General features: G+C 42.2%; 2 protein-coding genes across 2 annotated transcripts in view; one reads left to right on the top strand and one right to left on the bottom strand.

Annotated features, from left to right (window-relative positions):
• The window catches only part of TM6SF1 (transmembrane 6 superfamily member 1), a gene marked incomplete at its 5' end in the record, with an annotated part of 18,488 nt that extends 11,501 nt beyond the window's left edge, over window positions 1-6,987 (top strand). Inside the window, 2 exons of the mRNA XM_010072662.1 lie at window positions 1,041-1,160; window positions 6,706-6,987. Of these exons, the coding sequence (XP_010070964.1) occupies window positions 1,041-1,160; window positions 6,706-6,906 (321 nt within the window). The remainder of the gene's footprint in view (window positions 1-1,040; window positions 1,161-6,705) is intronic.
• Window positions 6,988-8,619: 1,632 nt separating this feature from the next.
• The window catches only part of LOC104461178 (hepatoma-derived growth factor-related protein 3), a gene marked incomplete at its 5' end in the record, with an annotated part of 14,691 nt that continues 9,656 nt past the window's right edge, over window positions 8,620-13,654 (bottom strand). The window contains one exon of the mRNA XM_010072661.1: window positions 8,620-9,731. Within this exon, the coding sequence (XP_010070963.1) occupies window positions 9,726-9,731 (6 nt within the window). The remainder of the gene's footprint in view (window positions 9,732-13,654) is intronic.

Raw genomic sequence — 13,654 nt, 5'->3', positions numbered from 1 at the left:
TCTGCCGGCTATATATTCAACTTCACGAGCCTTATATAAAAGATCCTGCTGCCTACCCTAAGCTTCAGGTAAAGCACTGACTGTGGAGCATAGAGTGTTAAGAGGTGATTTGTTAACTGGCGCAAAGATGAAGCTATGGGTTTCACAGATGACAAGATCAATAAGGGAAATATTTGTTCATGGCAAGTTAAACGGTATTTCATATTTTCTACTACAGCCATTACAGGATAGCAACTCTTCATTGTGATAAACTTAACTTAGATTCACATCAGTTACCTACAGTTACACATCCTAATTGCTCAGGCCATGAAACAGATCCGCATGCTTCCTTAGAAGGGCAAAGTAGACTTTCAGTCTGGGATAATGGAGCAAAAAGGGTGTACAGGGACTAGATTCCTTCAGCTCACGTTATGTCACCAGCGCCACACTCCCTGAAACATGACACTTTTTACAAACCCTATTTACACAAACACTGCAGAGGAGGGATGCTGTGCTTTAGTTTTATGGTATTTGCGAGGTTGCCATTCTTTTGCACCCCTGGCTGCTGCATGGGAGCAGGCCTGAAGCAGTAAGAGCAGTCACAGGTGAGGCAATGAGCAGTAACCAGGCGCCTCTGCCAGATCTGTTCTTTCTGGGAAAGGGGTGGCTTGGGTAGATCTCACACCTCCCAACTGAAAGTGCCATGGCTCTCAAGAAACGGACACCCACGTGGTGTTGGGCGCAGAGTTAGGTCAAGCCACACTTACTGGTGTGGTCTCAAAATGGTGAGGGGTAGGAGAACGTGTTCTGGGATGAAGAGGATTTGTATGGGCCAAAGAGAACAACTGTCAGTGGAGGCCTTAGGGTGGCTGGATCCAGCCAACAGCATCGAGGTGTGAAACTCTTTTCTCAAATAAGTTACAGCTGCAAAAAGGCCTGGGAATCATTGCTGCAAGGAGTGTAGTTTTGAATAGTGTCAACTCCTCAATCAGCCATTGGCTAATTTTTAAATGCATCTCCCTCACACTGCAAAGCAACTAATATTTCTGTTTAAAATGCAGATGCTGGCATACATGTTCTACTCTGTGCCATACTATGTGATTGCCCTGTATGGCCTGCTGGTGCCTGGTTGCTCCTGGATGCCCGATTTAACCCTTATACATGCTGGAGGACTAGCTCAGGTATTTCTTTGTAAAATGTTCACTCTTGCATTATAAGTTTGTAAGTAGAGAACTATAGAATAAATAAGGGTCCCAGGGCTTGATCCTCCCATGCGGGTTTTATGCCATTGTAAGTCAGATCACCTTTTGTATCTATAAAAAACTAATTTAAGGGAGTGGAGAATCAAGCCTATTATATGTCTCTAATGACTGCATTCTTGCTTCAGCAGACTTCTCTTCTGCAGAATCTTTTATTGGGCTCATTTAAACCTTATTAAGCACCACACACGTTTTAGCCAAGACCACGAAGGAACCCTGTATGACAGCTGTAACAGTCAACCATGTAAAAAAACCCCAAAACACAACAAAACAGTAAAATACATTGTTTCCATGGTATGTTTTTGCCAACCAGGTAGTCTGAAAAGATAAACAGAAAAAACTATCTACTAGCCACACAAAAGGAACAGTATCAGTTGATGATGTTGATATAACACTGGGTACCTCCTGGGCCACAAACCACAGCAACACTAAAGGTTGCTAAAGGCAGACCAGTGATCACGCTTTGACTCATTCTGTTCTGATCCTCTTAAATAAACAACTGCAGTTAATTTCTAGATGGTGCTGATGGTTATGAGAAGACTGGCCAAAATTAGTAAATGACTTCTCACGACATATAGGTGACCATTTAGCAGTTGAGACAGTGACAATTGATTTGTACTGTACACAGGAAATGAAATGTGCTCTCGGCATCCAGACAATGCAGAAAATACACACATAAACCTGCAGCAATGAGAACACAGGGGCACGGCCATAAGCGTAATTCAAGGACCACTATTAGACAAACACAGACCAACACCTTGCTCCCCAGGCCTTGGGTAACGATCATGGATACAAACTCAAATCCAGCTTAACTGCCCAGTAAGGATGAGGGGAATGACAGTTTATTTTCTATTTGTGAGCAACTATCACAGAGAATGTGACTTTTTTTTTATTACTTTTTTTTTAACACACCAGTCTATAGTGAATCATGAATCACCAAATTATATCAAAACAGAATCTGGCAAACATATTAATGAGGAAGTTTAAATGCTCAGAAAGGTATCATAAATATCATACAACTGTGTTTGGCCCAAATCTAATCTAAAAATGTACAAGCTAGCTAAAGTAGGCAAGCCAGTGGCAGGAACCTCTCTCCACTGACAGATTACTCAGATTTCACGAATTCCCCAGTCAGGAAAAGATTATTTAGCACAAGGAAAAGTAAACCTGAAGTCAGTGTGCTGACTATCACAATCTTGCAAATTTACCAAAAACACAGCCTCCCAGATTAGAGGCAATTTTTGTTTGGTTGGTTTGTTTGTTGGGGTTTGTTTTGTTTATGGTGGGTTTTTTTCCCCCCTTTTAAATGTTTCCCATAACAAACAATCACTTTTTTTTTTTTTTTAAGGGCACTTTGTACCTTTTAGCTGTGTGATTAATACATGCAGCATTTTGCTGCTGAAATCTAAAACCCCTCTGTTGTCTTTTGTGGTTTGGCTTCAGGATAATCCTGATGTATACATAAGATACGAAGAATAAAAGCTACCGGTAACCCAAAGCTAACACTCAAAATTTACCATTGTACTCTTTAAAGCTTGTCCTAGGCACAAGTGAAAACTGTGGGCTGACAAAAACTAACTGATTAAGAAAACTGTATGTTGCTGCACACTCCCCACATTTTATCCTGATTCAAAACCACATTTCTTTAAATTTGAGAGTTTTTTGGTAGTTTTTACTTAGTGCACCTCAGAATGACCTTCAGGCATCCCACAACTGAACATGATTTACCTGATCTGACTTGGTGAACTGTGAGCAACCTGGGACGAAAAACCTGTGAGACAATGGTTGAGGACTCCTATATTATTTTTGGTTTTGGTCATTTTGAGGCACAAAACACATTTCCAGGTTTGTCTACTGTTTTCTCAAGTTAAAACATTATAATTGGTAATTAAAACATAGGTAGTTACTGAAACATATTTTTCTTTCTATTATGCACAAAGGTCCAAAACAGGTAAACATCTAATGATGGAAACAGTGGGCATTGCCCCCTGGGAGTGAACACTGCTGCTACAGATGGGGAATGTGGAGATTTTAATTCTTTTTATTTCTATCATTATGAAGTATGTACTTTTTACAAAAACAAGTCTCAAAATACCATGGGATGCATCTAAACTAAGAACCTCTAAAAGTGCCTAGCCTTTCACACAGAGAAATACATACTGCTTTTCAGAATTACATACAGCTCTCAGCTTGAATAATTCTGTTACCAACACTCACACTCCAAAACCAGCATGTGACCCTTACTGGAGTTTATGAAGCTTCAGGAGGAGCTCTTTAATGTCACATGACTAGAGCACCAGGAGCTTTGATTATATAAAAGGGTTGTAATAGCCTCTGTGAACTTGATAAAACCGGCATTTCCCAATGCAAGTGAGCCTCATGAGAAGGGATGAAGAGCCAAAGCCCTGCTACCCAAAACCTTTGTCTCACCAACTCCATAGCCCACTTCCCATCCCTACTCTCTCAGATGTAGACGTGTTTCTCTACTACTTGTCCAAGTGTTTCCTTTAATTCTGCAATTTTTCATTAGTTTCTGCAGTGCCTCTTGTCTACAAGAAAACCTAAACCCAAGGAACATACTTTTCTAGGTTACTCTCTCCCCACTCTATTTGATGGCTCTCCACAGGCTCGTAAGACTTGATCCAGATCCCTCCAAAATCAGTTACCGTCTTCACCTGACTTTAGTCAGTTTTAGAGAGAAGGCACAGGGTGAAGAGACTCCCAACCTTTTTCCAGACCCTTCTCTGTCCCAAGATGGAGGGATTGCTTGATTGCAGAGTAAGAATTACTGCCTATGATTAGGCTGCAGGCAAAAAATATTGTAAAAAAATCCAGACCCAAATTATTTCATATAGACAATTAGTTTAATGAGTACCAGGCACGTGCAAATCGCAGCTGTCAAGTTGAGCAGTGCCACGTCCAGCACCAGGCAGCTTCCAGTTGCCATGGGACGGCCCGATCAGCAGCCCAGGCGTGGCTTCAAGGTTAACAAAGGCAGTGTGTTAGATAGCTAAGGCTTCCTTAGAACTTCACCTGCAGCATCTCATTGGGTTGATTTCTCCACCACAGTTTACGGGTTTATATTCTCCACTTAGAGAGGGCTCAATACCAGAAAGCACCAAGGGATGGCTTATTTGCTGCGAGGACCTGGTCGTGCCGAGGTAACCCAACAGACTCTGGGCTGCTCCCAGTTACTGCAGTGCCAGCCTGTTGCGCAGCAGGGACAGGGATCTGCAGTAACGAGCAGCTCTTGTCTTACTGCTTTAAATTATGGATTTGGTGCAAGGCTGCCTGGCACTTGAAAGAAGAGGAGGACTGGGCTACTGGTGAGTGGGAGATCTGCTTTTGAGACACTCCCCCTGCCCCAAGTGCAGGGGGGCCGAGGGGGGTGGAAAGCAGAAGCAGAGTACGGTCATAGAAAGGAAACACGTGAGATTAAAGACATAACACAATTTCCACAGAAGCAAATAAAAAAAGAACTTTAACAGACCTAAATATCTTCCCTGGTAATGAAAGGAAAAAGCAATGTGTTACACTGAAAACCAAATCTAAATAAACAATAACTTAATTAAATGGTGCATCATTAGTAAATGCTAGTAAAAATCTTCATGGGCTACAAATACAACAAAATGTTTCTGCTTTTTCTTTTTATGATGCCCAAAACTCACAGATGTGCCACAACTCTTGTAAGAGACAAGACCACACAGTAAGGATTAGATCTTTGAGGGCACCTAGGAGGCTGTGGGAGTTCTGGGTCTCTCAGAAACAGTCTCTTACAGATCCTGCCAAAGCTCACTGAACTTACTATGAATTTACTATCAACTTACTATGAGGCATAGCTTGGAGACAGGCAGGCCTTGTAATCCTCCATGAAGTACATAGCTTAGCATCTTCTTCACCTGAGAAGCAGCTCTAAAATACTGCCAGGCAGCTGTTAGTGCCTAGGTGAACACCAGACAGCCCCAAATCTCCTCCTTGAAGCCTGACAGCGGCTGTCTGGTCTGCTCAGGAAACTGCTGCTGCACATAACCAGAGGTCTCTGGTACTGAGCACTAACGCTCTGTGTGCTCAGGCTGAGATGGCTCCCAAGGCGAGGACAGGGAGCAGGGATCTGAGCGAGACCAGCCAGGTGCCAAAGGCAGTTCCTGCCTCAGACAGGTGAGAACAAACAGGCTGTAAAAACAGACTGACTGATGAGGCTGATATAAAAAGGCTGCTGATAGCATGGCCCTGAACATCTGCTCACTGTGTAATAGCTATTTACAGAAACATGCTAAGTGGCACTCTGCTGAAGTGTGTTTGTATTTGATTTCTTTGATTACTCCCTTTCCTGACTCAGGTTTGCTAGATCAGCTCTCCCTGTTAAGTGAAGGTGGTTAGAATCACCTGAAAACTGATTTCCTTTTCTGTTTTGATGTATGGTCTCACCCTGACCTTTTGCTAGAGGGGTATTAGAACATCTGCACTGTATTTCACTTTCTACTTTTCTAACTGTGAACAGAACTGTGTTCTTTGTGAGTCCAAAATAACTCCAGCTGAAGCCAGACCAGAGGACGTGATTTGGCCATAATGTGCTCCTCCGTGTTACTAAAACCCTGGTGTCCCTTTCTCCTGCTCTGCTTAAGATCAAATTTATGTTTATCTTCTCAGATCTCCTCCACTGCCAATGAAATAGATAATAATAAAAAAAAAATTGGACACACGATAGTTAATGTGAATGAGCTGTGGCTTGAAATAGCAGGTAACAGATGGAGACAAAAGACAGCGACTATCCTGACGCTGCTATCTTTAAATGTTAGTTTATGCTAAAAATATGCTTCAGCCCAGCAAGCTTGTCTTTGCATATAACCTTCACTGTAAACTTTTCCTGAAACCACCAGGAGTTCTGGGATCAGAATCTGAAAGACTGGGTTAGAGATTGAAAAAAACCAAAACACAAAAAACCCCCTAGCATAGCTTCCAAGGTTTTATTTTCTACCTTTGTTCACAGTGAGTGTCTGTCTGCTTCCCGTTGGTGCCAAACACAAGATAGCTGGGTGGGTGGGTGCGGGTCCTGCCCCTGCTGCGGGGCTGAGGCTCAGGAGCGCAGATCTCTGCGGTGATGCCCGCTGCAGCGGCCACTTGCCTGGGGAGAGATCATGGACCCTGGTGCATGAACAGTCACCTATAAGCCCAGGGTGAAATCCTATACCTGACATAAAGATCAGTGCCACCACGTGCATAAAATAAACCTCCCACCATGGTACTGACAGTTCCTCTTATGCCCCTTACACCCGGATACTCATGACCTTAGTTTAGACTGTATTTTTATACTGCTGGGCCAAAGTATGACGGATAATTCTGGAATAAAGAGGTTGGCTTGGGAAGTGTCACTGGAGATGCATACTTGCTTGCAGATTATGCTGTCTTTCCAAAATATACATCAACTTTACCTTTTTTTAATATATATGTTATATACACACCACAGGCTCAATTTTCCCATATTGGTGCTTCTCTTCATGCTCGAACTCCTTACATCTACAGAGTCCCTGAAGAAGCAAAACAGTTTTTTCTGATATTGAACATAATGTATGGGATTCTTCCCCAGCTGTTGGCTTACAGGTGTGTCAACAAGCCAGAGTTTTTTATGAAAACAAAACAAGAAAAACAAGAAGAAAAAAAGGAATAGCACAACTGTTCTCAGCTCCTCTTTTTGGCTCTGTATATACTTGGTTTGGGATGTAACTGAACTGCTCAGATGGAACCCAAATGTGCAAGATGTGTAAAACTGCATACTTGTGTAAAGTTGCATGGTCTGTTTTGTTTATCCTTCTCAAAAAGGGAAAATAAAGATGAACTGCCTTCAGTACCACTTCTCAACATTTTGACTTTATGCTGCAGTGGAGCTGCTAGTTCACATAACTATTTTTAAGTAAGCTGCTCTGACAGTTTTAGAAATACTGCATGAAGTTAAATAATAATAATGATGTCAGGGTTTAGCCTCCACACACTGAAGAACATCAGTGCGAGCAGTCCTTACACAGAGCTACTGTACAATGTGAAGGTCAATATTTTGAAGTGTGAAAAATTAACGTACATAACTCTGTCACACGCACATGTTTTATTAGTCAAAAATTATGTCTTGTGGGTCAGCCCTGTTAAAAATCCCAAGAGATCTTTTATGAAGCAATCAACTCTTATGGTAAGACTCCACATATGATAAGCAAATCATGTAGTATTGTTAATTCTTTTAAGGCTTCACTTCTGCAAGGGCTGCGCACCTGCTGGAAGTTAAGCACGTGCTTACTAGTGGCTCTGAGCTGGGCACGGAGGCTCGTGACCTCGGACAGTCAGGCCTTACGCCGCAGCAGGCGCTTTCAGAGAGGAAGGGTTTTTGGCCGTGTTCTTCTCTGCAGCTACTTTTGCAAATGCTGTTGGGTCAGAAACAAGTAGCATCAAATACAGCGACCTTGGATTGTGTAGTTTATGTTTCTGTTTGCAATTACAACTATTTCTATGAGTTCTATGTGTATTTATAGTAAAGCAGCATATTTAGTGCCTTCCTCACAGATGAAGTTTGCTGATACATTTTAACTGGAAACGCTTTATTTGGGGTTGTTGCTTTCTGGGTGTTTTGTGAGAATTTTAATTGTCTTTTAAAACCTAATTGGTTATAAGAAAGCATCGGCTCGTGCACATGCATGTTGCACAAGGGGACTCTCAGAGCAGCAAGAAATTAACGCGTTAACTCTCTCCCGCTGAACACTGGGGTGCAGCTCACAGCAGTGCTCAGAAGAGAGAACCCACTGTTTCATACCTCCAGCCAAAGGGGCAGGTCCAAAATAACCGCAACACATCTCAGCCAATGCTGCTTGGCAAAAAGGAACTTTGCAACAACTTCCTCCAGCGCCCAGCCACCCTGGCACGCGGGCTCCTTCCATGCAGGCTGGAACTGGGGAGGGCGCCGTCCGTCCGGGTACCTCCTCCCAGGAAAATTCAGGCTGGAACTGGGGAGGGCGCCGTCCGGGTACCTCCTCCCAGGAAAACGACCCTGAGCGGTGGGGCTGCAGTGGGACGTGCTGGCTCACAAACGGGTGTTTGAGCCGCCGATGGTACTGCTAATGGTTTTAAAGAAACTTTGAATACATTCAAGGTGAATTTAATAACCTCCTGTTATCCAGAAAAGGCAAAGTACAGAAAAAATAAAGATCTCACCTGCACTTGTAGCTATTATGGTCAACTCATGTTAACAGAATGTTTTGCTTTAATACTTGACTTACATTAATACCTCACATTATTACACGTATGAAGCCAAATATGACGCTAACTTAGTTGCTTACAACCTCAAACCTTACTCCCAATACACATTCCAATAAATTTATTCTGTAAAAACAATACATTTTTTTGTTTTCTTTTTGTTTTGGATTTTTTTTTTGGTTTTTTTTGTTGTGGTTTTTTTTAGTTTTTTACAGTAAACTCGTCAACTACAAACCTTGAATACGCAAAAGATGTTCCAAGGACAAGCATAACAAGGATTGATAAAACCAGACTAAATATGTTTTCACAATAAAAGCTGGCATAAAAATAAATAAAAATCTCTATTATCACAATAGCAACAATAATGTACACAGAATAATGGATTTGGAATGCTTACTTACTAGTCTACTTCTATTTCCAAAAGGAAAAAAAAAACCCAGAATGACAGCATCCTTTTTTAAGCCTTTCATTATTTAAAATTGATGTTTTCTTTTGGTTTCCCATAGGGTTCTATATCACAGTAAGCTTAAAAATGGAAAGCATCCAAATGAATGATTTCAAATTGTGTTGGCATTGGAAAAAATCCTTGTATTAATCTAAAGAAACACAAAAAGACTTTCACTAACTCCACATATAGAACTAAGTCAGATAGTGTACATTACATCATGATTTTGAGAAGTATTAAGAGTATAACTAGCTAGGTACTTCTAATAAGGAAAGGTATTTTGTTACATTATTGAACTTGGTGGTGATCTCAACTGAAGAACTTTTATGCTGTAAACTGATCAAAAATCAACAAAGTATGGATACAGGGGAATTTAAAATCATGTTTGTGGGTGGAAGATATTATTGTAGTCTCGTATGGAGGGGACTAATTTCTAAGATTTACTTGTTTTTAAAAAAATGCTGATTTAGAATGATATAATTTGGAGTTACACCTTTTCTATCTAGAAAAGGAATCTAAAACGTTTTCAAGTATGTGATATCTTCATAAACCTCAGCCACTGGTAAAGGGCAACTTCATGCAACCAAATAATATGAAAATCAAAAAGTAACCCTTAGAAAAAAGGGTAAAATGTCATTTCTGCAAACACAACAGATAGGAATGTGAATAATGTGCATACAAACTGGGATGCTGTTGATGATACTAATGAACAGATGTGGTGACTCATATCAAATCCAAGAATATTAGACAACCAAACATGTAACCTTCTTGTGTTTTCCCTTAATATTCAGCAGTCATTATGTTGGTTAAGTCTGAAAGAGAGAGAGAGAAAATGAAATCACATTTAACGTAAGAAAAAGCAGGCTGCAACAAACTTGATATAAGTAATGCCTTATTCCCATGTACAAGCAAGCACCTGGTCCGGTCGCACAGAAATTTTTTTCTAGAGAAAACTTCTTACATTATATCAACTAAACGTACCAGTACAAAATATTAAAGAACACAGTGTAAAAGTAAACTTTTAGGGATTTTTTCAAATAAGCAGCTCCAGTAATGTATGTGGGTTGTTTTGTGTTTCCCCCATTGTTTAATTACAAATCTTGCAGTATACTTCGCACACAACCGAATTTTGCATTTTTTCACTCCACTACACCACTGATACGCTTCACGCAAAAACTCCAGCACCACTGAATTCCTGAACACCTTGCGAGGAGAACACCCTTTTGTTCAAACAATGAACACTGAGCAAGCATGAGGATGAACAGTTTTCACAGCTAACGCGTCTGAATGTTGCTTCTCAAGAGGAAACAGTTTGGCTTGGAGTTCACTGTAAGGTGATGACAGAAGAGGAAGAAACTCCCACTTCATCACTGAGTCAAGGTTGGCTCTTCCTTCCACTGCCATGAGCGGGAACAGGAGCAGACTGTCCTCACGGGACCATGGCAAGTGTCCCCAAGTCTCGATTTCTTCATCTTAAACAGAGACAGCAAAGCTCACCTACAGGCACAGGGACAAACTACTTTTGCCCAACAACATGACGACATGCAACGCTAGGTGCCTGCCTAACCCTGAGCACAATGTCCCTCTCTTTTGTAAAGAATTCAGTGCGTGAATGCTTGTCCACCCACATCCTGACCAACGGAAAGAAACACAACTCACAGGCAGGGCGAAGGAATTAGCGCTGTATTTGGTGTGATCATCCAAGGAGAAAATCAACATCAAGGAAAAAGGGGGAAGGGGTACAGGTTAAATCCACTGGGGATGATGGAATTTTCATTTTACACAGGATCCGGAGGAGGATATGAAAAGATGACATTTTGACATCTCTGCACTAGCTCTCGGCTGCCTCAGCTCTCTTCCCCGCTGGCCCCTCATACCTGCGGTGTGCGGTGCCATGGCTATGGCAGGCTGGGCTGCTCTGTCCGAGAGGATACGAGCACATGAGTGCCCGCTGAGCACTCTGGGGTCCCAGCTAAGGGCTGGGGGTTCTTCTCTCCTGTGACAAGGGGTTTGCAAACAGTAAGTAATGGAAACCTGCACCTTCCGTGTGGGAGGTCTTGGTACGTCCTGACTAATGACACACGATCAGGGGTGATTATAAAACACTCATGCATGTGATGATGGCTTACAGGAACTGCCGGAGCCCTGCCTCCCCCCAAAAGGCATAACAACGCGCTGCTCATCGAGAACCACACCCCACTGACCCCTCTCCTGGTTAAGAGTCAGTGAGATGATCCTTAGAGATGCTCTGGAGATGTGGCTTGGAGGGGTTTGCTGCCACTTCTGTCCCTTCAGAGGGAAGTGCAGACACCCATCAGAACTACAAATGATGCGTCAATCACACCATGCCTTCTGCTGAAGTTCTTAATGACAGCAGCTGCCCCCCATGGACAGGCAGGATGGGTGTTGATCAGTCCCTACGGTACCTCTCTCAGATCCAGTAAGGAAACAGTGCTGTCCTTTCGCAGTATGAAACCTTTGCATTTATTCACAATAAATAATATTCTTCTGGGCTAAGGCCAGAAGACTGTGAGGGCACCATTCTCACGTGAGGAATACCAACACTTCCACTCCCCACTGGCTCACACAGTGTGGCACAGGAGGGACAACAAAGAGCCGCGTATGCAAAAAATCCTCCAGGATTTTTACAGCTTCCAGTGCCATCTTCCAGCACGACACAGGTTTTGTCTCCCAGGCGCACTCGCGGATGCCCCAAAAGTCGTCAGCTCTCTTCTCCCTGGATGCGGGGCTGCACAGGGACCTTGGCTCCGTCCCCTGCCCAGGCAGCACACGCTGCCAGGCTCCTGCTGCATCCTGAACAAAGATGTGGCAGAGCTGAGCAGTTTCCATGGTCTCCATGGTTTCACGTCTCTTCAGAAACAGATCGACTCGAATCGTCTTTGTTTGATCAAGTCTCTCAGCTTTACTGTAAGATACAGTACAACATGTGCTGCACAGACCAACGCTACTGCACACAAAAGAAACAGCACAGAATCTGACTGATTCAAGTGAAGAATTTCAGTCATCAATAAAATTGAAGGACAGAGAACACAGAGAGCAGGGAATAAAACTAAATCCACAAATTGCCTTGTTTTTCCTGACACTGAAAATTCCTTCCTCAACAGTGTCTGGCAACTGATGCAGCCATCCTGTGCTTTAAAAGCCCTTGCTGGATGGGCAGAAGGGTAATTATTTACTTGCTCTGTACAATCTTGTTATTCCAGGTTTGTTTGAGGTCAAAATGATTACAGGATTCAATCTGCACAGGGATGCAAAGAGTATATTTCATCTATACTGGCTGCTTTAATCTCAGCTTTAATTCAGACATTTGTTTCTCCTAAGCTATGTCTCATCCCCTTATTTAGCAGCACTGTTCTCCAGAGCTACAGGAGGGCAGCAGACAACACACCTTCCACCAGAGAGGATGCCACTATTCATTTTTACATAGAAATTTTTGCCGTGCCATAGTTAAACACATTTCTACAAATGTTAGCTTTTTTGGAGGGGTAGATTTGACTTACCTCAATTTGCTGAAAAAAAATCAGACAGGAATACATATTCTGCTTTAATTTTCTAGAAAAATGCCCACATAAGTGCTTCTACATTGAACAGAGCCCCAAATGCTAACCTTCTAGTACTGATAAAAGCCCAAACCTGTTATGCAGCCTAGCCAATGTTATTCTTGAGAGTAAAGAAAGAAGAGTGAAGGAACCAAACATCTCAAAACCACATCAGAAGGACACAAAGAACCTGTGTTTCTCTGGCCAGTTTGGCCATAACACTTGCCTTTCACAGCAGGAACTGGAATTGTTGCTACCCCACAAGAACATCACAACAAAAAATATGTCCTGGACACAGGCTGTTTTAAATATGTTCTCCCAATTGCAATAGTATCAGATGGCAGTAATTTTGGACCAGATTTTGATCCCCTTATTCATGCTGGCAAGCAGTCGCCTCCACAAATAGATCCACTGACTCCCATGTTAGTAACTGATTGTCAGTGTGAGTAAAAAGATCACAGTCCTTTACCCCACTTTAATATTCAGGCCACACCAGGAGCAAAAAAATTGTATTTAATTTCCAACAAATCTATTACTTTTCAAAGACTCAGTAAAATCATTCACCTCCTGAAAGGCAACCACATGCATCCCTACACAAAGAGAATGTCATTTACCAACACAATGACTGGGCTGTAACTAAAATATTGAACACCCAAAGAAAAACCTGCCACATACCCTGCGTGCTGACCTTAACGTTCAAATACTCTCTAATAGGGCAGAGGCTGCTGCCAGCTTTCAAACGTCATTCTACGGGTATCCAGAGAGTACAAGTAACAGGCAATTAGGTGTGCAGTTATAAAGCTCCAGAGTTATGCCAGACAAGAACCAAACACACGAGTCACCGGAGATTTAGATGTGGAATGTAAATCCGCGGCCATGAATTCACTGATTTCTGAGCTAATTTTGTACCATAGAAAGTAAGCAACACAGAGCCATGAACACCTCTCCACCAGAATATTCTGTTTATGTGGTATTTTGAGAAAGCAAAAACAATTTAGTATTTAACAGGAGAGGACTCTCATGGGGGTGGTTCTGTGACTCTTGAGCAAACTCTGGGATGGGCTGTCTTAGCTAATGTATTATTAGTTAGTTAATATTAGATAATAAAACCCTGAGGTTCAGGCTTTGGCTGATTTCTTCCCCAGAAAGATGCAAAGAACAGCACTGAGGGAAAG

Source organism: Pterocles gutturalis, unplaced genomic scaffold (assembly GCF_000699245.1).
Source record: "Pterocles gutturalis isolate BGI_N339 unplaced genomic scaffold, ASM69924v1 scaffold23232, whole genome shotgun sequence".
Lineage (NCBI taxonomy): Eukaryota > Metazoa > Chordata > Aves > Pterocliformes > Pteroclidae > Pterocles > Pterocles gutturalis.
Note: the sequence above shows the minus strand (reverse complement) of the source record. Positions and strands in the feature narration are given on the sequence as shown.